Genomic DNA, 24,443 nt, shown 5'->3' on the forward strand with positions numbered 1-24,443 from the left:
AGTGGGGAGACAGCTATAGCGTATGGACAGGAAGGTAGGGACAGCCAGCATGGAGTCCCCAAAAGCAAGAGTACAATATGAGTGCCACCAATGCAAAACCTGTTCTCTGCTCCTGACATGGCAGTACAGATTTGGGCCAACTTGAGTTCAGATACAAAGCCACTTTTCACCTAGACACCTTTGACTTAGCAAAGATACACAACAGAGGTTTTCTGCCACAAGTTCCTTTTTTACTATCTAGATCACAATGCATCCAGTCCAGTGCTGGCCACTGGGGGATGCCAGCCATGTTTCTCCATGGGGATTTGAGATCCCTCTTCTCCAGAACATGTTGCCAAGGCACAACAAAGTCATTGGTGTAATGCCTCATGGAATCCCCGTTAATTCTCCGTATTCAGTTTTGGACAACTCATTCTAGATTTGAAGTTGTGTTTCGTTCTGATTTTCACATTGCAGATTGTTTTTTGGGATCTCTTTGCACTTCCATTGCCTTGCAAGCTTTGTTCATCACTCCTGCAGGCCTTCTGCTGGAACATCAGTGAAACCCCAGTGCTTGGTTTTCCCAAGGACTGCAGGGTTTGCTTTTCAATGATTTCAGGATTGGGCTGCCAGGACCCATGGGAAAAATGAAATGTAGAAAAATTATAATAGGATTATTGGTCTCAACAAACACTGAAAACAATAAAGCTAAACAAAGCATAGGTCAGGACCTGCACTAGCCATAAAAACAGGAGTTCCTGTTGTTCTTTCAGCAACCAGTGTATGCTGGTATTCCTTAAAAGGGGGTGTGTTTCGGACATACTTCCTCTCCTCCAGTGTCAAAGAAACGCTGACTAAGTATTCCATTTTATAACTATCCCCAAAATCCTAACCGCATGGGCAGAAAAAGCAAGCCTCACAAGGGCAGTAAAGATTATTTTTTTTCCCCTCAGAAAAGGAAAATTAAAGAAAACCTGTTCCCTCCCTCTCTGATAAACAAGACAGGAGAACTGGTGAAAACTGACATGGAGAAGGCTGAGGTACTCAAAATTTTTTTTGCCTCAGTTTTCACTGGCAATTTCTCTTCCCACGTCTCTCAAGTCCCTGAACCTCAAGGCAGGGACTCAGGGAACGAAGTCCCTCCCATTATAGAAGACCAGGTTTGAGTCCATCTGAAGAACACGAACATATACAAGTCTATGGGGCCATATAAGATGCATCCCAGGGTACTGAGGGAATTGGCAGATGTAGTTCCTACACCACTCTCCATCACATTTGATAAGGTATTGCAGTCAGGTGAAGTTCCTAGAGTCTGGAGAAAAGGGAATATCACATCCATTTAAAAAATAATAATAAAGAGAACCCTGGGACCTACAGGTCAGTAAGCCTCACCTCAGTGCCTGGTGGGAAATCAGGGGGAAATCATGCCTGACTAATTTAGTGACTTTCTGTATCCATATCAGTGGATAAGGGAAGAGCAACTGATGTCATCTCCTTGGGCTTCTGCAATGCCTTTGAAACGGTCCTCCACAACATTCTAACCTCTAAATTGGAGAAGTGGATTTGATGGATGTGTTGATACATGGATAAGGAATTGGCTGGATAGCTGTATCAAAAGAATTACTTCCAAAGGTTCAATGTCTAAATGGGAAACAGGAATGCATGGTGTCCCTCAGGGGTCTGTACTGGGACTAATATTGATTAATATCTTCATCAGTGACATAAATAGTGGGATTGAGTGCACCCTCAGCAAGTCTGTGGATGACACCAAGCTGAGTGGTGCAGCTGGTTCTCTAGAAGGGAGGGATGCCATCCAGAAGAACCTTGAAAGGCTTGAGAAGTGGGCCCATGTGAACTCCATGAAGGTGCTGGAACACCTCTCCCGTGACAAAAGGCTGAGAGAGTTGGAGTTGTTCAGCCTGGAGAAGGGAAGGCCGAGGCAAGACCTTATTGTGGCCTTTCAATATATGGAGGAGGCTTACAAGAAAGACAGAGAAAGACTTTTAAGAAGGGCCTGTAGTGATAGGACAAGGCACAATGGTTTAAAACTTAAAGAGGGTGGATTTGTATTAGACAAGAGGAAGACATTTTTGATGAGGAAGGTGGTGGGACACTGGACCAGATTGCCCAGAGAAGCTGTGGATGCCCCATCCCTGGAAGTGGTCAAAGTCAGGTTGGACGAGGCTTTCCCTTGATTGAATGGAAGATACCACTACCCACAGCAGTGCAGCGGGTGGGGGTGTCAGTCTAGATAATCTTTGAACGTCCCTTCCAATGCAAATGATTCTATGAATCTTAGCAGCTTTCGAGAGGATGTTACATTTCTAACTCTGTTTACAGTTTAGTTTTGTCAGAGAGACCTAAGAGACCAGATGAAATGTGATGTATAATTTGGAATCATCTGGGAGGGAAGAAGAGGGGGAACTTGGCTCAAACCTTGCTTCACTTTATTAGATGAATTTCTGTCATGAGTTAAAAAACAGGGCTATGAACTTACTACATAAGTATGTGTCTACTTATTTTTTAAAAATCCATTTTTAAATGGGTTCTGACATTTTGCCAAGGAGAGCCTGAAGACAAGGAGACAGACAGCAAAAGACAGGGCTAAATATTATATGTAGTCACAGATTCCTAGGCAGAAGTAGCTAATTATGGAGCAGGGTTACAGCAAGAAGCTCTAACAATTTTATCTAATGAAGAAAAGCAGAAACAAAAACTCAGCTTACCAGAGCTGGACAACTCATCAGGGACTGCATGGGGATGTCATTTGATGAAGCCCAGGATTGTCCAGTAACTTCATGGCAGAGGGTCTGCAAGTGGTAATAACTCCCAGGGGAGGCTGTGATACAGTCAGGTTCCCAAGGACTGAACAGACTGAAGAACTGGATTTTCATGGCAAAACAGGTTCAGGGAGCTCTGCAGCAGGTAGTGCTAAACTGCCCTTTTAGTAAGATCCTGGGCACTTGCCTGTGTACTCAGAGAGTGATAAAGACAGCAGCAAATGCTACACCAAGTGTCTTTCCTTACCAATGCAGGATGCAACTTCCTTACTCTCAAAATCTCCTGGAAATGACAGAGGACCTGCCTACAGAGTGCCCAGTTTCTCACGATATCCCACAACAGTTCAATCATGGGCCCTGAACTTCCCTCCCTGGAAGGACCAAATCGGCCTTAGGAAAGGGAACAGCATAAATTCAGCCGTGGCTTCCCCACTGTACTCCAGAATTATCTTCATAGCCCAACATAGGATACTGTCAAGTTCCTTGTGGGACAGGACACTTGTTACTGGTTTGAGCCTTTAGGATGTCTTCTTCAGAGTCTTGGTGTTTTCCTTGCCTCATTTGGGTTTCCTTTAGTCCTATGCTGAAAACACTGAGCATGAAGAACACGGCAGACTACAATACTTCCATCTGCCAGTGAAGGGCTGCTGAAACAGTGATTTCTCTGCTAGCAAACGCAACATCTGTATCTGTGGCCTGTGCAAAAATAGAAACTGATTATTGATTAATCTTTTGTTGACTCTTTATGAAAAAATTACATTATATATAGCCACTCAGCTTGTAAGGGGGGGGAAACTCAAACACAACAAACAGCGTCCATGAGAGGGCAGCAAACGCTCAATACTGGAAACTTTTTCAACTTTCGTAATCATACTCAGGTCGAACACCAGCTACCGAATGATTTTTGTTGAATACTGTTTCTTGTTTTAAACAGTAAAACTTCAGAAGATTTTCCTCCCCAAAAGAAGGCAAAACCAGAGCTGAATACCTTCCCATGAAGGAAAAAACCCTCTTCTTTTTACATACTTAATTTTTCACTCTCGAAAAAAAGTAGCCACATTATTGTCTATGCTACAACATGAACAGAAAGTACTGTAAAAATAATATTTTTCTAAAAGAACAGTTTTACCTTAAAAAAAAATAAAGTGGAGCATGTAAGGGTTAAACTGTCGATTAGTGTCCCTTTCCTGCTAAACTCTCCTTGAGAGAACATTCAGAAAGGGCGAGAAATGGAGACGAGAAAGAAATTCAAGGAGGGGTGGAATTTCTCAGAAAGACGATTGGACAGATTTTGCTGCATGATGCTCCATTAAAAAAACATGAGAAGCAGCTGTTTAAAATACTCAAGCCATACAGTGAGAATCAATGCAACCCAGTGAAACTGCAATACATTACACATACCCATATTTTAAAATTACAATTGCGGTAAAAAAATCAAAGAATGATTTGGGAGATTCCGTAACCCGGATACCTTTCTGTGATCGAGGTTTTATTTCTAAATGATCACGACGTATCAAAGGCTTTGAAAAATATATAAACTGTCGTATAGAAAGGCCTAATGCCTTTGCTATCAGAAAAACCCGAACGTACCGAAAAAGGGCAGAAACACGTAATCGCTTGTGCGGCGGAAAGGGAAACTCTCCCGAAACTCGCATCTTTGTGCTAGAGCGGGGCGGGCGATGGGGAAAGCGGGAGGATCTCCAAGCCCCGCCCCTCCTCGCGGCAGTCCCCAATCAGGTCGGCTCCCAATATATAAAAGACCACACGCCGCCTCACTCTCGCCACTTTCCGAGCTCAGCAGCAGTCGGTGTAGAGCTGCCGTCATGTCTGGCAGAGGCAAGGGCGGGAAGGGGCTCGGCAAGGGGGGCGCCAAGCGCCACCGCAAGGTGCTGCGCGACAACATCCAGGGCATCACCAAGCCGGCCATCCGCCGCCTGGCTCGGCGCGGCGGCGTCAAGCGCATCTCGGGGCTCATCTACGAGGAGACGCGCGGCGTTCTCAAGGTCTTCCTGGAGAACGTGATCCGCGACGCCGTCACCTACACCGAGCACGCCAAGAGGAAGACGGTCACGGCCATGGACGTGGTGTACGCTCTCAAGCGACAGGGGCGCACCCTCTACGGCTTCGGCGGCTAAAGCTTCTTGCCTCCCCTCAGACCATCTCGAGAACCCAAAGGCTCTTCTAAGAGCCACCCATTTCCTCTTAAGAAGAGCTGTAACACGTTCCATGAAAGGCTATCTGAAACGTCTACTATTCGATTTCCAAAACTTACCAAAACTGACGCTATACTGTAGGACTAAAAGGCTTTAAGATTGGATAAGTGCAAACTAATGTTTATTCTTGCTGGTTTTTGCGAAGTTATTTTGTGCGTGCATGAGATACGTGCTTTTTTCTTTGTGTATTCCTTAAGCTCCCTTGCAAATCTTGTACCTCACTAAAAATTCCTTTAAGTGCCCTCTGTAATCAAAATAATGTTGCTTTATTTTTTTTTTTGAAAAAAAACCCAATCTTCACCCATTTAAGCAGAATTGCCTGGAACGTTCAATGTCTTGTACTTTAAAATTTTCATTTAACTGAGTTAACCACTGCAAGGACAGAAGGGAGACCCAGGGAAAAATATAAAAGTCTCCGATATGAATATTTTCTTTTGAACGTTTCTAAATAAACACTTTTTTTGGTTATTATAAGCTGTCTTCAGTTCCTTGTCTTTTTTTTAAATTTTATTTTTAAAAGCAATGTCGGGAGTAAATCTAATACAGTTTTCTAGAGTAGATATTGGGGGAGGGGGGAGCATGACAAAATTCTGCTCCTGGCAACACATTTTAAGAAAATGTATCAAAGGGAGTCCTGTGCAAAGGCTTTTCTCATTCTCACAATTCTCCTGCATTCTCATCCGAGGAGCCCTTCCAAAGTATTGGTGTTCTCTTTCATCGTGGGAGGAAAAACCTGCAAAAAACACTTTTCGGGTTTATATAATACTATCGGTAGTCATTGACCACTCACAAACAACGGCGATCAACAAATACTCGCGGTGGCTTCTGGTTTTCTCACAGCCTTAGCGAGTAAGGGTAAATTAAATAATAAAGTAGTTCCACATTTCTTTTAAGCTCTTAGTTTCACAAGTTCATTTTCCAAGTATTCTCAAAGTCGTGAGTTTACTTGACTACTTATGATCTCTCATGCCAATTTTCCTGGAGAAAAGAAAATAACATGAGAAAAATTGCTTAGAAGATGCATCTCGATTGTTACATCTTGTTACATATTTGTTAACAGCTACAAACTTGCATTATAGCATTTCTTAAGCGTCTGTCTCTCTGTGTTGAGGTAGCAGGCGATCTTTCACTTCTGACTTTGGGGATGGTGTGCATTTACTGCGAGAGAGAGCTCTGTACGGCATTGAAGGAACTTTTTTCCCTTTTTAATCAGCCCGTAAAAAAAAAAAATTGATTAAAACAATTTGCGGTTTTAAGAACAGCTCCTGAATTTGAGCCTGCACAAGGCTTTTAATCTGCCGGGAGCCTGGCGGAGAAGGAAAGCCGGGGAAGCAGAAGAGAGGCGAGGGCTGTGTCTGAAAATCCCCCCCCAGGCCTCGGACTCGCCCCGAGGGGAGTCGCGGCTCGGAGCCGGGGGGGACGGGGACGGGACGACACAGCGGGGGCGCGGGCAGCGACGGATTCGGCTTTTCCTTGGGCCCAGGCGGGGATTTGCACGGTAGCCAATGAGGTCTCGCTTCCTGCCGTCCAATCAGAGACGAGGCAGCCCTATAAATAACGGCACTGCGCAGCTTGTTTCACTTGCTCCTTTGGTTTTTAAGGAGGGAGAGCTGTACCCGATTGCTTGAGAGCGATGGCGCGTACGAAGCAGACAGCGCGTAAGTCGACGGGCGGGAAGGCGCCCCGCAAGCAGCTGGCCACCAAGGCGGCTCGCAAGAGCGCGCCGGCCACGGGCGGCGTGAAGAAGCCGCACCGCTACCGGCCCGGCACGGTGGCGCTGCGCGAGATCCGGCGCTACCAGAAGTCGACGGAGCTGCTGATCCGCAAGCTGCCCTTCCAGCGCCTGGTGCGCGAGATCGCGCAGGACTTCAAGACCGACCTGCGCTTCCAGAGCTCGGCCGTCATGGCGCTGCAGGAGGCCAGCGAGGCCTACCTGGTGGGGCTCTTCGAGGACACCAACCTCTGCGCCATCCACGCCAAGCGTGTCACCATCATGCCCAAGGACATCCAGCTGGCCCGACGCATCCGCGGGGAGCGCGCCTGAGGCTCTTGCTGCCACCCTTCCCCCAGTTCTGGTAGACGCCGAGGGGGCCCACACAGACCCAAAGGCTCTTTTAAGAGCCACTACATGAACAATAAAAGGAGCTGTAACGCTGTTTTTAAGTGGGTGCGCTTTAGAAATAAACACTGTTTCCTTAAAATTTTAGATTTTATTATTTTATTTTATGATCCCAGCTGTCTTTTTTTTTTTTTTTTTCAGTATTTTGCTACATTTCCTCTGTATAAACTTTCATACCAGGCTCTTAAATTTCCTGCTCTGCAATTCGCCGGGATGTTTTGCAAATACTGAAGGGCAGAAACGGGCACTTCATGAACACTGGGCGGGGCAGGAGATACAAAATTGGAGGGGTGTGGCAAATATGTTAGTTTAAGGGCGGTGAGCAGAAAAGGTCAGGCAGAAGGGAGGTTTGTACATCGCTGTGACTACGCCGGACTCGAAACAGCTTTGAGGGAGAAGGGATGGGCGTGGGGGAGGTGGGCCGGGGCACGGCTCTATCTGGGATGGGCCTGGACTCAGGAACTCCGCGCCTTAAACTCTCCCGGCCGGCTGGGGCTAGGCAAGAGCAGAAATTTCCCGCTGCTCACTGGGACCGTGTTACTGTTGAACCTAACTAAAGAGGTCTACAGGGGGCAGCCCCCTTTCTCCAATGTTTGTTAATGGCAGGAGCAAGAATATCTGTGTCAAAATGATGTATGACCCCGCTGGTGAGACGTGGCGTGAGAAGCTTCTTTCTCACAGCACAGAGATATACCTAAAGAGGCCAAGAAACTGTGATTGAAATGTACTGTACGCAGGAATAACTTGATAAAGTTTGTCCGGATTTCTTAATATTGAGAATAAAAAACCATTCATGTATTAACCGAGTTTGGCTTTTGTTTTTGTTTTTGGTTTTTTTTTTTTTTTTTGTTGGTTTGTTTTGGTTTTTTGGTTGTTTGGGATGTTGGGTTTTTTCTTTGGGGGGGAGGGGTATTTTTATTAAGAGTTTTATAAAAATCTTGGAGTGGAAATTTGTGTATTCTTCCAATACTGAGTGAACACGTATTTGTCTTTGAATTTGTACTTCCCCACTTAGTGATCACAACCTTTTATGCAGTCAGAAAACATGTTGAGTTGTCAGCTTTCTGCAGTAAGATTTCTAGTATTCAGAAGATACCGGCAGGATATATCTATACATGCATGTAACTTTTAACCTTCCTTTGCTTGAATCGTTACGGAGATATGCACACAGCAGTGACCAGTCTAACGAGAATGTGAGCATTAAAACAAGGAAGTTAAAAATTAGGCCTCAGCTTCATATCAGAGAGTAGTTGTTGTTTCTCCCATTATTTTGAGAAACACCTTCCCGTCTTCTCCCTGTCTGCCAAAGCTCATAGTTACTACCTGGGATGTACCAGCCCTGAGTGCTGGGTAGCACTGAGGGAAGCTATTAGGAGGCAGGGTGGTCACTTGTTGTCATTAGAAGCTTCTGAGACCCATTTGCACACTTTCTCTTAGCCATTTCTTGCTGCATTATAGACGCAATCTGTTAGAGACAGCACTCGGATGAGAAAAAAAAAGGTGCAAATACTTGGCAATACTTGCAAATGAGCCAAAATTAAGGTTTGTTTGGGGTTTTTTTTCCCCTCCTTTTTTTCTCCTTTCCTTTCTTTTTCCCCTCCCACATAAATCCTCTCTACAAGTTTGCTGATCGTCATGGCCTTATTTTGAAATCAGGTTGAGTTGGAAGTAGAGAGCTGCAATGTTACCAAGTGATGAATGCAACAGCTGTGCTGTCTGTGGTGAACAAAGGAGCTAGTCCATTTTTTGATTTTGTGCCTTTCAAACACAATGTATACTTTTTAATTTTTTTAAGATAGATTCCACCTCTAGTTATTTGGACGTAAATTGAACATTTTTCTGAGTTTGCAGTGAATCAGAATAAAAGAAACTCAAATGATACAGAAAGGAAATATTGGCAGGTTTGCGAACTGAAGTTTTATACTATAGCATAACTAAGGTTTCTCCTTGTTTTCAGAGGCAGCATGATGTGAGAAGAGACTTCGCATTTAGAGCTTGGGGAGTGAAGGAAACCTTCCAATAGGCCATAAAGGTTCTGTGTTCTCTTAAAAATCAGATGACAAAAGCATAACCTCAGTTCTTGCTTCTATTGCTGCCGTTGTCCTAGAGGATATTGAATGTTAAGTAGACAGAGAAAAAAAAAAAAAAAAGGAAGAAAAAAAGGAGAAAAGAGGAAAAAGAAAGAAAAAAAGGAAAAGAGGGGGGAAAGGGGGTAAACAGTCTTATTTCTAACAAGTACCACCTTGTTAATGCGGTAAGATGCTACCCAGTCCATTTTATCAATTTTACTGGATAGCACTGAAGCACTGATACATGACCTGGGAACACAGACAAGATATTGACTACTTATCAATCACGATGAATAATTTCCTCATTCGCTTTTGAGAACACATTCCCCAGACTGGTAACAGTGAGGGCGCCTGTGTGTTCACGGAATATGGTTGGTTTTCTTCACCCCTTGACCTTACTCTTTATTTAATTACAATTGTAACAAGTCTGAGGTTTTAGCAATTTTAACCTCTGCTAACCTCAGTGGTGCCTAGCTACAAACTTTCATTATAGTCAATAATACACTGCCAACGTGGACAACAATTAGGGTACTGAAAACTTACAATGTAGCCAGACATACAGTTAACTTTTTTAATTATAATCATGTAATTTCTTTCAAATTAAATTTATAGGCATAGTCTCTGTGCTATTCCAGCAGGAGCACTTCCACTTTCGACTTCTTAAAAATTATCACCCCTTACTCTGCAAATGGTGATGGATAGGATAGGATAGGATAGGATAGGATAGGATAGGATAGGATAGGATAGGATAGGATAGGATAGTTCAGGGCGCTACAATAATCATCGAGTCCAACTGCAAAGCAGCTTCCTTCATTTAATCTACCATATCGTATTGTTGGAACCACAAAAAAAATAAAGCCAGATGGATAAAGCCGGATGGTGCTGGGGCAGAGAGGACTGGGAAAGAGACAGATGTGGATGGATACTGAGAGGAATTAAAATTTGTGAGTGAAGGAAAAGCATATATAAGTGTGTTTATACATATGGAATGTGTACATATATGTGTGTATATACGTTCATACCTACATCATTATACTATATTTCTTGTACCTACCATGTTTTACCTCCTGTGTAGTGATTCTGAAACACCTATGAAACTCCTTTGTGCCACACTCAAATACCTGAATTTTCAGTTCAGACCGGTTTGTCTGGTAACGTTTACAGAAGTGTATTGGACTAGCCAGACCCCATTATCAAGGGCAGAGGAAAAGATGCTATGACAACACAGAAGCAAAAACCATAGGAATCTGCATGTTTTATTTGTGAATGCATAGAAAAGATGACTTCTGAAATACTAGAACAGCAAGACTCTGCAAGACTTGACACCATCAAGCAAGAAGTTAAAGTGAATTTTAATTTCCCAACTAGAAAACGTCATTGAATCAACTAAATTCTACTTATTTTTGACGTCCTAATCCCCCTCATGTGTATTCCTCTACAGATTCCACCTTCTTTTTATCATCAAACACAAAATGCTTGTCCTTAAATTCCCCAAACCATACAAGCATGTTTCCTACAGGCATCTCGCCGGTTACAAAGCTGCCCCAGCTTGACAGCTGCTCCTTTTCCCCCAGCAGTTTTAGTCCCCCAAAAACTCCAGGAAACTTTCCCCGGTGCCAGCACTCTCCATGTATTTGGAAAATGGGAGGGCAGACTTCCCAGGAACATCCACCAGATTCTCTTTGCTTTTTCCAAGCTCTCCATCATCCTCTACTCCAGGCTTTCCTCAAATTCATAAAGCAAACAAGGAAAATTGAGAATGTAAATGACAACTAAACTAATTTATTAAATATCCTATTTTTTATGCCATGCATCAGGCTTATCTTCTTAGCACTTTTGGTTTATTCATCTCATACTTACAGAGGTAGGGCTCTCAGATATCTAATACAGTATTAGGATTTTTAGAGTATATCCTGGTAAGACCAATGACAGAGTATATTAACATCACTTCTTTAATAAAAGGCTCTTCAAAGCTTATCTTTGAATACTAACTCAGGTTCCGCCTTCCACATTTCTTAAAAGTAAAAACCTGCAGTATTCCATAAAAGCATTACAAAATAAACTATTTTACTGGAAATACCAAGTCGAGGGAAGGGGAAAAATTATTATAGGCTGCCTTGTTTTGTTTTTTAAGATTATAGGTCTTGTGATTAGTTTTAAATGAAAGCTTTATTTACCTTAGCAGAGCCTTTTTTCTGATTTGTGCAGTTACTTCTTCTATAAAGTCAATTCATAAGCCCCTCATTATAACAGCATGTAACAGACTGCTTACAACACGTAGTTTAAGAGGAAGGCTTGTAAAGCTGTTTCCACTGGAATTGCGGTATCTAATTGCTAAGGCCTCTTGACAAGTGTCCAGAGGAATCAGCACACAGAGCTGGGGAAGAGCAGGAGAGAAAGAATTTAAATACTAAAAAAAAATATTAAATGCTAAGAGTATTAGCACTTACAAAACAGTCCAAAAAAACTGCACTACCTTAAAAGAACTTCAGGATAATTTAGTCTTTATCAAAAAAGAATGTGTCACAGCTCTCTTGTGCAATGTGGTGGCTCTTAAAAGAGCCTTTAGGGTGCAGGGATGAAGGATCACAGAGGGGTGGGTCCCTGTAGCAGAAACCTCAGGCGCGCTCCCCGCGGATGCGCCGGGCCAGCTGGATGTCCTTGGGCATGATGGTGACACGCTTGGCGTGGATGGCGCAGAGGTTGGTGTCCTCGAACAGCCCCACCAGGTAGGCCTCGCTGGCCTCCTGCAGCGCCATGACGGCCGAGCTCTGGAAGCGCAGGTCGGTCTTGAAGTCCTGCGCGATCTCGCGCACCAGGCGCTGGAAGGGCAGCTTGCGGATCAGCAGCTCCGTCGACTTCTGGTAGCGCCGGATCTCGCGCAGCGCCACCGTGCCGGGCCGGTAGCGGTGCGGCTTCTTCACGCCGCCCGTGGCCGGCGCGCTCTTGCGGGCCGCCTTGGTGGCCAGCTGCTTGCGGGGCGCCTTCCCGCCCGTCGACTTACGCGCTGTCTGCTTCGTACGCGCCATCGCTCTCAGGCAGCAGAGCCGCTTCCCAAGACCTGTACAGTGCAATGACACCGCTCCGCAGCCGTGGCGGCTTTTATAGCATGTTCTCCTCTCTGATTGGCTGGCAGCAACGCTCCTTTGTTAATTGGATGCTTTCAAATTCGAAAAGCCCGCCTCGAAAGCGCGCGTTTTCGCCAAGCGCACAACGGCCCTCCCCCCGCCCCCCTCCTTGCACCCGCCGCTCTCCTTTTCGGTTTTATCTCTTTCTTATGGCGATTTTCGTAGCCTGTCTTGAAATTGAATAACGTTAGCGAAAAATTATTCAAAAGGGAAACGGGTAATTGCAAAGTTACCCTGTCCTGAATACGTGTAAGAGTTATTGTTTATTTTGTTGTAATTCCCCAATACTTGAGCTTTGAAAAACAAACGTTGTATGTTTTTTCCTCAGTAGAAGTCCTTGTAACCGTATTTTGTTTTTTTTTTTTTTAACGGAGTAATTTTCATTTGGAAAGAGTAGAAAGTAATACCGTAGCTGGTACAGTAAATGCGTTTGGATTGAGATGAATCACACGTGAAAATGCTCTAATTCAAGAGTTGGTGTTTTCAACGACTCTGAATTTCTTTTGCTGTAAGAAGCATTCCCAGGCTGTAGCTTGCTGAAACACAAACTTTGTCGTCTGCGAGTTTTCCGTTTTTTCCCCTACTACGGATTTCTGCTGTGTTTTCCGAGCCAGGAGCTAGGAAAGCTAGAGCCCAAGTAGGAAAAAGCTTTGGGGTGAGGGGAGGAGTGGTGCTGACGCTAGGTAAGAACTGCTCCAGCTTCAGGAGCTCTGAGCTTCAAACACCCAGCATATACACAAAGAATAACAGACAACTCTGTAAAAAACACACTTTTAAAGGACAGATTTAGGATCATCCCAGCATTTAAAGTTCTATGAGACAGGGACTCAGGGGGCGACCAGCTGTGACACCTACCGCTCCCATATGTTTCCACGGGCTAAGCATAATTACAGGGATTAACATAGTTTAAAAACCAATATGTATTTATTTCTGTTACTGTTAATTCAATTAGTGAAAAACAGGCCAACGAGAGATGCCCGCAGGGCGATGCATAGCTGCCTGAGCCGGGCCAGCTCGAAACAGGAGTGTAAGTTTAGGGTGTTTTACTCATTGGATTTTAATTACGCTGATACTGACATCAATAGCATTTTATGTTTCCTAACCTACTTGTCTAGGATAGCCCCCCCAACCATAGTAGCAATACACATATAGCTAGTTATCAAACGTCTAATGGTTTTAAGAACTACCTGTAAAGCAACTTAATAAAATACGCGATTAACGAAAACTAAGTTAATAACATTTACTTTCATTTTACCGATTTTGCAGCAATACAGCTCTTTTCCAGTTCAAGTGGGTGGCTCTTAGAAGAGCCTTTGGGTTCTCGAGATAGCCTGGGGGGAGGCAAGAAGCTTTAGCCGCCGAAGCCGTAGAGGGTGCGCCCCTGTCGCTTGAGAGCGTACACCACGTCCATGGCCGTGACCGTCTTCCTCTTGGCGTGCTCGGTGTAGGTGACGGCGTCGCGGATCACGTTCTCCAGGAAGACCTTGAGAACGCCGCGCGTCTCCTCGTAGATGAGCCCCGAGATGCGCTTGACGCCGCCGCGCCGAGCCAGGCGGCGGATGGCCGGCTTGGTGATGCCCTGGATGTTGTCGCGCAGCACCTTGCGGTGGCGCTTGGCGCCCCCCTTGCCGAGCCCCTTCCCGCCCTTGCCTCTGCCAGACATGACGGCAATACTACTACCGCTGCTGTTAAGCTCGGAAAGTAGCGAGAGTGACGCGGCGTGTGGTCTTTTATATGTTAGGAGCCGACCTGATTGGGGACTGCCGCGAGGAGGGGCGGGGTTCCCGCCATTTTTTTCTGCTTCCGTCACAAGAACGTGACGATACATCGCTTGCCGTTACCTGTTAAACAGCGCTGTACAGTCTACAAAGTAAACAAAAATATTACACGTCCCGAAAAAAAATAAATTCCAACGACATACACGTGCGGAACAATTGTAAAGCTTTTTTTCTCTCTTCTGGCGTTTGTATAAACCCGTTTGCTGGGCGCGTGTGTGTGTATTTTATTTTCTTGCAATGGGCTGAGGCTTGTTTGGATTACTTTAAATTCTCATAATTTTCATGCTGCTCTTCATTAACCGTTCAGTTTTATTTGTATTCAAAGTTCTGTCGTTTTTTTCTTCAGAAGTTTTAATGTTCTTAAGTCTCTTACCGGCTCTAGGGAGTTTTCCACAATATCTGTGCTGTCAGGTTTTCTAATATATTGGTTTTGTATTTTGCTTTCCACCTCCTCTTTCTTTAATGGGAAGTTTGATACTCTTTTCTGATTTTTATATGAGCAATTTTGAATCTGTAAACATATATTAACCAGAAGGTGGAATATAATCTTTTTTATAGTGTTACCTTTGTATTAGATTGAGACTTTTAATAATTTTGCTCATTTTGAGTTACTGCTGTGGGACTTTTTTCCTTATTTTTTACAAAATGTCCTTTAGTATAACCATAGATTTACATTTTGCTACCCTAATTAGTAAGAAAATAGCCTTTCTCTTGTACTGCAGATCAAGCTTTTCAAGCTTTAGCTGTTGTTTTATGGGTCTAAATGTACACTGGAAACAGGCAAGGTTCTGAATTAGTATTTATGAAAGAAAGGCGCAATGCTTGTCTAAGGATGTTACAAATGTCACAGTGTAAGAACAGCCCTCACCGGAATAACTGCTAGATTAATAAGATAAAGAATGATTTCATTTATTTCGGGGAGGGGGAAAGGAAGAAAAAAAAAAACTGTAATTTGATTTTCTTCTGTTCTTTTATATAGGAAATGCAAGCATAATTCCTACATACTCTTTTAAACTGTGCTGTATTAGAACATATAGTAAGTAGTTTATCTCTGTTGTTTTACTAAACTGGGAAGGAGTAGCTTCCCTCAGTCTATTTAATAATTAGTTCAACCATAAAACTAAAGGAGTGTTTTGCTCTCTATGGTCATATTAAAAGCTTAAAATAGGAGCTCATTATTCTGACATCACTATTGGTTTTAGTACTGTCTCTAGATGTTTTCATGGTCAAATTATGTCTTTTTGGGTGTCGGGTTTGGGGGTTAGGTTATTGTTTCGGTTTTGGTAGGGTTTTTTTTTGAGAAGAGGATAACAAATATGACTTAGATGAAAATTTTCTTTTCCCTAGCTAATCTGCATCACTTCAGAAAAGTAATATATTAATAAACATGGGAATGATCTTTGCTTTTTCATTCTTCCACTAGGAAGCAGCCCTCATCAAACTCTTATCCTTCTCCTGGCAGAGGCATTCACAGCTTTACCTCGGCTGTAGCAACTGTGCTTCTTGTTGCAGAGCTGCAAATAAATGAATGCATAGGTATAATGGGGAATCTCCTTAGATTTGGTGAAGTCCTAAGCATTCCTCCTTCCTCTTCCTGGGAGGAGTGAACGTGTGAGCTGAGTATGATACCTGGGCTTTAAAAATTTATTATGCTTGCTACAGTTGTTGCTTATATAGAACTTTCAGTTCACAAAGCAGTACACAAACTCAATCCTTTTCTGCTGTAACTAGCCTAAAGAAGGATTTCAGAATAGTTTTGGAGTTTTTTTTAAATTATTACTTTCTTTTCTTCACTTACTGGTATCTCACTAAAGGCAGAACACCAAATTCCAATACCCCTCTCTTTCTGCTCCCCAGCCCCTGCCATACTTATTAGTGACAGTGCTCAAGCAAGGGCACTTAAAATTTTGTTTAGTTGGAACTTTGCATTATGGGCTAAGGACAGATTCACAACAAGGTGGAACCAAGGCAGATTTAATGCTGCGACACAGAGGCAAATGACTAAGCCTCTAATGTACTGAGAACACTTGCTGTCCATCCCCATGATTTTTAGACTCAGCTTGGGGTTTTCATTTGTATGTTTTCGGATGCCTTGCTTATATTCTGGTTTTGCATCCTCTAGGTAACTAAGATGATGTTTTTTCAGATGTGTTTAAAGTCTGGTACAATAAGATAGGGCTCTTGTAGGGTATTGGGTCTGTATCAAAAATCTCAGGGTAATTAAAACACACAGTTATTAATTTAATCCTGACTTTAAAAACTTCATTAATTAAATTAAATGCTAATACAAATTCAGGCTTCAAGTTTTAGATCAATAGAAGCAAAAAAAATTACTGACAGACATTGTATTGTAAGAATATACAAATGAAATTCTGGAACGATATTAATATTTTTCAAACTAGTAGTTTTGAATTTTGTATGAGTATTGGACAGGTTTTCACATTCCTTGTGCTTTCCACTCACTGGCAGCCGGTGCATCATTCTCTGTTCAAAATATTCTCTCTCACTTTCAAAGGAAAAATGGAATCTGTCCTTTGTAAATGGGACGGGTTGTTCAGACCCCTGCTCTGCAATGTTATCATGCTCCTGTGATCTGCCATGCTGAAAACATAGCAGATCTCATCTGAACTATCTGGGGGAAAGAAATAAACTGTTCCCTTCTACTGGGCATTTTTGACAGAGCAGCAGACTCCCACAGTGGAGGAAAGCTCAGAGGAGAAGGGTAAAAAGACAATGAGTTGAGGAAAAATGTACTGTGAAGAAAGCTGTGCTTATCTCAGCACCAGGGAGACTGCAGGGTTACCATGGTTTTAGATAAGACAGACGCACCAGTGAATCATCGGGTTCCCTCAGACAACTAACAAATAACAATGTCTTCCTGATCAAGCCAGGCCAGCATGAGGGGCAGGGGGCACAGCGTAGATGCGGCTTGGCCCAAAATAAAGTATAAAAGCTGGACAACAAATAAAACAAAGTTTGAAGGAGCAATGGGCTTGAGATGGTTTCAACCAGCATATTCCTTCCCAGCGACAGGGGAGGCCCAGAATTGTGATGATGAGCATACAGAGACCAGTAATGAGAATCATGTCTGCACTGGGATTCAACTGTATATTGCAAATGTTACGTTATGCTTGTGATGCGGTTTCAGCACATTGCTGTATCACTCCACAAAATCAAAATCCCATGTAATGGCAAATATGTTCGATAAGAAAAAAAAAAAATTAAACATTAAAATCTCCTTATGTGTAATACATAAAAGAACCTGGCTGGGCAGTATTCAACTCTTGACAGCATGGAGATGTGATCGACTGGGACCTGTTTTTCCGTGTGGGTAAGACTGTAAACTGCACAATATCTGACTTGTTTGGCACACTTTGGGCTTCTATATCTACCCTGGTGGTCCTCATTCTCTGTATCCCTGTGGCCACATACCCCGCCGTCAGTTCAGCATATAAGCCACGCTACAAAGCTGTGCTTACTGAGATCAAGTAGACCACATGGTTCTTAGTACGAAATGTCTTAAGCACCGAAAGCTTTTCTCTTGAGACTCTGAGGCCCAGGTCAACATTTGCATGTGTGGATTTGACATTTGGAAGGAGCCTCCTGGCAGTAGCATAGTTGCAGAAGTGGTTTCTGTTGCTTAAGTAAAACTAGCAAACAATGTTACCTAATGTTTAAATATTTGAACGTTACAGCTATCAGCTTCTCAGACTGTTGATCATATCTATCTATTTGATAGGTATGATGAGATATGGGGGGACTGTGATAATGAATTTAGTTTGATGATTGATGCTTTGATAACATCTCTCCCCTGCCCCCTCCCTGCCAGCTGAGACAGTCAAAGGTGGAGACCCCCATTCTCACCTTTTTATTTAAAGGCTTCTGTCAGGCAGAGATACAAGAGGTTGGACTGTTTCCAACCTTCTTCTTGCTGCCAAGTTCAGAAGCTACACAGGGACTGATAAATCAAGAAAAGACCTCTGTCCTGGTCCAGCAGCCCGGGCTGCCCTTTGAAGAAGGCAGTTTTCCATGCACAGAGAGCGGCTTCTTACAGATCAGAAGATGATCTGTTCAGCGGCAAAATCTTCCAGAAGTCGTCTTGCTTCCCCTGCGCCATGCCAGCTGCAGGCAAGGGCGAGTGCGTGTTGTCTGAGTCACTGCTGTGTTGCCCTGCAAACCAGCAGGAGCTGGATGCCATTTCCTCATGGAAAACAACATCACGGGATTAGTCTCCAAAACAGCGGATAGCAGGAAGGGACATGGCGCACGCACTTCTGAAGGAATGTTGTGCTTGGCAGGCACCGACACCCAAGTAACTCGCATGGCCCTGCCACCACTCACACCTCCTCCTCACCAGGCCAGATGTTTCAGGGTTCCTTTCAAAGCAATGCTGTTTGTGCTAGAATTGCAAAAACACACTTTCTGGGATGTTTCTCTTACACAACAATGTACCAACTGCCAGGATAGCTGTTCATGGCCAGCCAAGCACGGCTCCAGAGTAGTGAGTGCGATATGTCTCCCTCCACCTTGGAAGGAGAAGGCCGGCAGGGGCCTCATCCCCACCACCCCGTGCACAAGCTGCAGCCTTGATGAGATACGTAGGTCTCTCTTTTCCCCATCAACATGGCTTTAGGAAACATCCACTCATGACTTCCGAATGCAGCCTGGCAGCTCCCCCCACCTACAGCCCGTCTGCTCCCTCGTCATGGGCAGGATGCTGGCAGGCTCACTGAATTGCTCGTGTAGCTGAATAGGTCTAGGAAGAAAGGCTGGAGGAACTCCTACACCAGTTTTAAGGTCTTGGGAAGATAGTAATATACCCAGTTCCTCATGTGAAGCTGTTTTAGGACATGGAAGAGAAGGGACAGGGTCAATAACCTGCAACTGGGGGCAGCGCACCCCTTTGCCCATGTTGGTTTCCTCCCTGTGCTCTGGGCTTCTCCCAGGTCGACAATGAAGGATTAAGCACAGTTAAACCCCTCCAGCCGCATTCCAGGTGGTTTCCCAGGAACAGGGTAATCCATGGAATTCGTAGCACTGTAGCACACCATGCGAATCTGCTCCTGCATACAGGTAAGGGACAGCAAACAGTAAACCAGCTACTCAGCAACTTGACTGCTTCTCTTAAATCCTTTCTCTGCTTTCTAAACAGGCATTTGAATCAGCACAGGTCTGCTGATACATTATTAACCATTGATTAAGCTAGACATCTCATTAAAGCATTGTAAGCACAATGTTTCCTGCACAGCTGAGACTGATCAGCTCCTCCCCTTGCCCAGGCTCCTGCAGAGCTGCACTGGGTACTAAGTTTTCCCGTCAAACTCTGCCAACTCTTACAGAGTTGTAAGTACTTAACAGCAGCTGAAGTACTGCCCTGTCCAAACAGTCTCTCTAGGGCATAGTTTTCCAAGTAGTGAATCTGCTGTGGGCATCCCTGTAGGAATGTATTGAATTTTGTCTTGGACTGTGTTTCTGGAGGAAGCCAAGTCTGGAAAATGGTGACGTGCGTTGTGTCGGTTTCTCCAGACACTACTGCTGTGCTTTGTCTTTGTTACAGTAATACTTGGTTGGAAAACCAAATACTTTGGTTGGAAACCCCAGCTGCTTACAGGGTGTTATTTATGCTTAGGCTCCGGACATCAGCAGGCTGGCCTTTAAGGATCCAGCAGTTGAGAAAACTACCACAACCCGCAGGTTCCATCCAGGTCAGACCAGTCATTTCCCAGCCCGTCCAAGCAGCTGTTCTGTTTCTTGTGCAGCAGAACCTCTCTTTGCACCTCTCTGACAAAATGCACGAGATTTCCTCTGGCTTATACCTCAGGATTATTAAACTACCTTTTAATTGAGTGTCTTGCTTTTAGCTCTGTCTACCCTCCCTAACACAGTATCATCCCCACATGCTAAGGGTACATTCTCTCTTGTCATCCAAGTTGTTATTGAAAATACCAATTAATATCAAGTATTCATTCAGCCCTGCGGCATTCTTTTCTTTTCTGAGGGTCTACAGTCACTAAATTGTTAACTACAGCCCTTTGACACTGTTCTACAGTCAATTTTCAAATATTTAACAGCCTGATGATCCTGCCCATGCTCCCTCAGATCGCAAAGGAGAATGCTGTGTCAGATGGTACCAAAAACCTTACTAAATGCCATGCGTGTTGCATCCTGCACTCCTCCCCTGTCTGCACAGATTCTGTCCAATCTGTAGTTCTATGACAATTACCAGTACCTAGACATCAGAAATTTGTGTTGCTTTCCACCCATCATCAGGAGTCAAATGAACACATTTTGTTTCTGGTAGTTGCTCAGTCTCATGGATTCTTAGAGACCCCACTGTCTTCCCAAGTAACATTTTCAAGTATGTCACTTTACTCCGTATTAGAAATTTTTTCCTGACTGCTAACTTGCTGCAGCAAAGCACACTGGTTCTTGTATTTCCTATAATGTATACTGAGGAAAGATGAATTCCTTCCTCTTTGTGTTTTAAGTGTTTGAGAAGAAACTTCAGGTTTTCAGTCTTCTCTTTGTGTCAGGGAACTCCAAGAGTATGTGCCTTTCCATTAGGGAATAGTTCTTAGACCTCTCTGATAGTTACGGTTGCTCTCTTCTGTGTATTCTCTTATTGTTCACTTCTCATTACTTGAAGTTCAGTACTAAAAACTAGGCCTAAAACTCCAGGTGAGAATATACCATTCCTGACTACAGAGTAAGACCTTCTTCATCTGTGTTGTAGACGTTGTCACTGTGTTCCTTTCCTAATACCCAGCAACATACTGTTGCTGATTCATTGTCAACTTATAACTATAACCTGAAGGTCCAGATCTACCAGGTGCTAATCAACTGCTACTGTCCAAAATTTATAAAACTTATATATTTCTTTCCAGGTGAAGTAACCTACACAGTTTGGAAGACAGCGTCTCAAATTTATCAGGCATTTTTCAATACACAAGCTCTCCTCCATCATTCCAGCATTTCTTTGCTTGTTGATACCCATCGCAATTCTATACATGCCCTGTAGACAATAATTCAGACCATAAATAACGTTATACCAGGCCGAGGACCGATCCTGGCAGAACTCTGTTTGACACAGCATTTTAATTTCATAGTTGACAATCATAAACATTTAAGCATGATTTTCTAGCCTGGGCGGGTAAGGGAGGGAGGGGTTGCACCAGACCAGGTTTTCCTGCTTATTAGTTTCACTTCCAGTATTTTTCTAAAATGAAATAAAATGAATCAGAGAGAAAATCTGCAGCATATCTGCCAGGTCTAGAAAAACATTACATCCTCTACTGAGACTCTTTCTAAAGTTAATTTTGGAGCAAGCCAGTTAAACATGGTTTCAATTTCTTCCCTTACGTCTTACAAAAAAATGTCTGTTTTGAGTACTGTAAATTCTTGCTTTTATTCATATCTTCCTTGAATTTGGCTGAGCTGGTAATTAGTACAACTCAATATCAATGAGGTATTCCTTCTTCAGGGTGTGCTGAGTCTGTAAGCTTGAGCAATGCATAAATCCATAACCCAGAATGTCATATCACGTGCTTAGTTCTTGCCCATATTTTTCAGATACTTTAAGGGCAACAGAGTGGCTGCATAGGCTGGGTCTACTGTGTATTATTAGAGATAAGCTTTCAGCATCCTTTTTCCCTTTCACTCAGCATGAAGGGCTAGAACTACCTTTGATAGCTTAGGAAATGGCATCTAATAACATGTACATCCTGAGTGTCACTGAAGGGGTAGGACGTAGATTTTCTATATTGCTGGCCTAGTTTCAATTTACAACTCTGACTGAATCAGTATTTGCAGTCTGACTCACAGAAAAAAAAAAAGAATTGCCATTTGTCTGTGTGGTGGACCTGGGAGAATAGACAGCATGTGAGAGTTACAGATAGGGTTACTTTTTCACGCTTTTGCATGTAGGTCCCTAGCATTTCTTTCTTTGTCTTTCTGTATTTACCTGCTTCCTCTTTGTCTTCAACTGAACAAACCCCAAAATTTATAGTCTACATAACTCAGTAGAACAAAATCCTGGTCATAACTGGGATTCCTGTGTTTAATACTACTAATGATAGTTCTCAGTCCCAGAGATGGGTGGAGAGAAAAAAAAGTCGGTTACAAGAGGAACTCCGATCCACGAGCTTTCAGAAGCTGGAGAGAATATTTCCATGCTGTCATTTTCTGACAGGCAAGGGGATGTTGATTTATTGAAATGCACAGCCCTTGTTTTGCTTTTTAGCAACTATTTAACAGTTATGGCAGGCAGGGGAGTCACCTCTTCCCCACCTTTTGATCACCCCAGTATGTAGGGTGGTTTGGTTTTTTTTTTAAAGTGGCGGTTTTGCTGAGACTCCAACTAGCCTTATCAAGTCCTACAGGCATGGACAACAGGATCACTGAGACAAATCAAGGTAGCTCAAACTGGTCTCAACAAGCCTTGGAACTAAAGACTGTGTGAGAGGTAACGATGTTTTTTGAAGCTACTTTTAACTAACTACCAAAATTCAAAAAGTGGTGGGAGTGTCATTCAGGGTCAATCTGTACACAGGTTTCACAACTTAACCTGAAGAAGTATTATTTGCAAAATAGTCCTGACGGAAATGATTGTTTCCCTCCAGTCAGCACCGGTGAGACCCATCTGGAGTGCTGTGTCCAGTTCTGGGCTTCCCAAGTGCAACAGAGACATGGACATAATTGGAGTGAAACCAGTGAAGGGCCACAAAGATAATTAAGGGACTGGAGCATCTCTCATATGAGGAAAGGCTGAAAGAGCTGAGACTGTTCACTTAGGAGAAGACTCAGAGAAGTCTTATCCGTGTGTTCAGATACCTGATGGGGGGAATAAAGAGGACAAAACCAGAATCTTCTCAGTACTCAGTACAGGAGGCAATGGGCACAAACCGAAACACAGGAAATTCTACTTAAACATGAGAAATAACTTTTTTGGAGCAGGCTTCCCAGAGAGGCTGTAGTGTCTCCCTGCTCCAGCTAAGCCTTCTTTGAGTATGGGGGTAGGACCTATTAGCTGTTAGATTAAAAGGAAAGATAGGGGTTTCTTCAGGAGATATGATTACCCTAACCCTTAAATATTTGTCAGTACATTTTTGTTAGCTTAGTTGAAGTATATATCTGAAAAGATACAGGCTTCTTTACAGTCCTTTGTCATGTTAACTCTTCCCTACTATATAAACTTTGGAATTGCTGAATCAGTATCGTCAATATAGTTGAAGCACGCGAGAAACTTGACTAACATCTTTGGATCTTGGTATGGTGTTTTTATTACTAATATTGAGAGTGATTACTTGAATGTCTGCAAAATCATTCTTTGTCAAGAAGATAGCATGTTTCAATTAAAAGATCATAATTTCTCTGGGTCTTCACCATGCTAACAATAGTAATTATAATTAAATGAGTGTAGGCTTTCAGATAAATTTGGCTAATCAGTTTATCTGGATTGTTCTCCTCCTGCAGTCTGAATGTCTAATCTGTCTCTATTTATCTAATGTCTAATCTGTTTCTCCTCCATGTGGAGCTTCTGTCTTGATAAGAAAAAAATCAAGTGTTTTCTTTGCTACACAGTTTTAGGAATGACTTCTTATATTACTCGTGAGCTATTTCTATTTTGAAGACCATTGCATTAGAAAATGCACTAGCATTTTGTAGGATCTTCTGTAATCTGCACTAGAACCTACTCTGCTAGACAAGGAAGTTAGTCAGGGCATGTTATGTGATGAAGCATGGAAATTAAATTTTAAATTTTGTCTTGGGGAAGTAAGGGTATGTATTTTAAGGAGGCATAAGAAATTGGTTTGATGTTTTGCATATGAGATAAACAGAGCCTGCATTTGGACAGGGTGCTTGGAAAGGAAAAACAGGAGAACTTTCAGTCTTTACAGTTTGATTGAAATTTAGTATAAAAGGAGTCACATTTAAATATTTGTCTCTTCACATGGGAACTGCAAACAATTTTTATTACCAGCTCACTCTCAAAACCTTTTTTTTCCCAGGTAATATTTCTTGGCAGTAAGAAAATTTCTCTGTCAGGTTGAAAAGTTCTACTGCTGATTTTCTGAGTTATGTGGTGGGATGTTTCCTTTGCTTTGTCTTTTCCCCTTATCTGTAAAGCACCCAGGGTAATATCAATCCTATTTCTAAGGTTGATTGTGATTGGTCTCTCTAAAAACTGACAATTGTTATTTTGATTCACTGTTGCATTTAACAGGTATTTCCAGCAATGCAAACCTGAAAATTGTTCAGAGCTGTTAGCAAGTTTATCCAATTAACTAGCAAATGCCTTTACTGGGGTGAGGGAAGGAAATAACCCTAGAAAAGCCTCGCCTTTTCACACTACCTCATATCTCTAAATTCCCTCTGTTT

The 24,443-nt window shown here is 43.0% G+C and overlaps 5 protein-coding genes across 5 annotated transcripts in view; 2 read left to right on the forward strand and 3 right to left on the reverse strand.

Annotated features, from left to right (window-relative positions):
- LOC134509936 (histone H2B 1/2/3/4/6) overlaps nt 1–24,443 on the reverse strand; it is a 73,927-nt gene that overhangs the window by 36,442 nt on the left and 13,042 nt on the right. The gene's annotated exons all lie outside the window — the stretch shown is intronic.
- Nucleotides 4,549–5,420, forward strand: LOC134509958 (histone H4). The gene has a single exon (XM_063322649.1). The coding sequence runs from the start codon at nt 4,583–4,585 to the stop codon at nt 4,892–4,894; it is 312 nt and encodes a 103-aa protein (XP_063178719.1). The 5' UTR covers nt 4,549–4,582; the 3' UTR covers nt 4,895–5,420.
- Nucleotides 6,569–7,847, forward strand: LOC134509939 (histone H3). The gene is made up of 2 exons (XM_063322629.1): nt 6,569–7,135; nt 7,233–7,847. The coding sequence occupies exon 1, from the start codon at nt 6,606–6,608 to the stop codon at nt 7,014–7,016; it is 411 nt and encodes a 136-aa protein (XP_063178699.1). The 5' UTR covers nt 6,569–6,605; the 3' UTR covers nt 7,017–7,135; nt 7,233–7,847.
- LOC134509943 (histone H3) lies at nt 11,776–12,318 on the reverse strand. The gene has a single exon (XM_063322633.1). The coding sequence runs from the start codon at nt 12,187–12,189 to the stop codon at nt 11,779–11,781; it is 411 nt and encodes a 136-aa protein (XP_063178703.1). The 5' UTR covers nt 12,190–12,318; the 3' UTR covers nt 11,776–11,778.
- LOC134509959 (histone H4) lies at nt 13,320–13,970 on the reverse strand. Its single transcript, XM_063322650.1, has one exon. It carries the CDS (start codon nt 13,949–13,951, stop codon nt 13,640–13,642), a length of 312 nt encoding a protein of 103 aa, XP_063178720.1. The 5' UTR covers nt 13,952–13,970; the 3' UTR covers nt 13,320–13,639.

Source organism: Chroicocephalus ridibundus, chromosome 1, assembly GCF_963924245.1.
Source record: "Chroicocephalus ridibundus chromosome 1, bChrRid1.1, whole genome shotgun sequence".
NCBI lineage: Eukaryota > Metazoa > Chordata > Aves > Charadriiformes > Laridae > Chroicocephalus > Chroicocephalus ridibundus.

Excerpts from the sequence above, each read along its gene's own strand:
- LOC134509959 (XM_063322650.1), bottom strand. The coding sequence starts at position 13,951 with ATGTCTGGCAGAGGCAAGGGCGGGAAGGGGCTCGGCAAGGGGGGCGCC.
- LOC134509943 (XM_063322633.1), bottom strand. The coding sequence starts at position 12,189 with ATGGCGCGTACGAAGCAGACAGCGCGTAAGTCGACGGGCGGGAAGGCG.
- LOC134509939 (XM_063322629.1), top strand. The coding sequence starts at position 6,606 with ATGGCGCGTACGAAGCAGACAGCGCGTAAGTCGACGGGCGGGAAGGCG.
- LOC134509958 (XM_063322649.1), top strand. The coding sequence starts at position 4,583 with ATGTCTGGCAGAGGCAAGGGCGGGAAGGGGCTCGGCAAGGGGGGCGCC.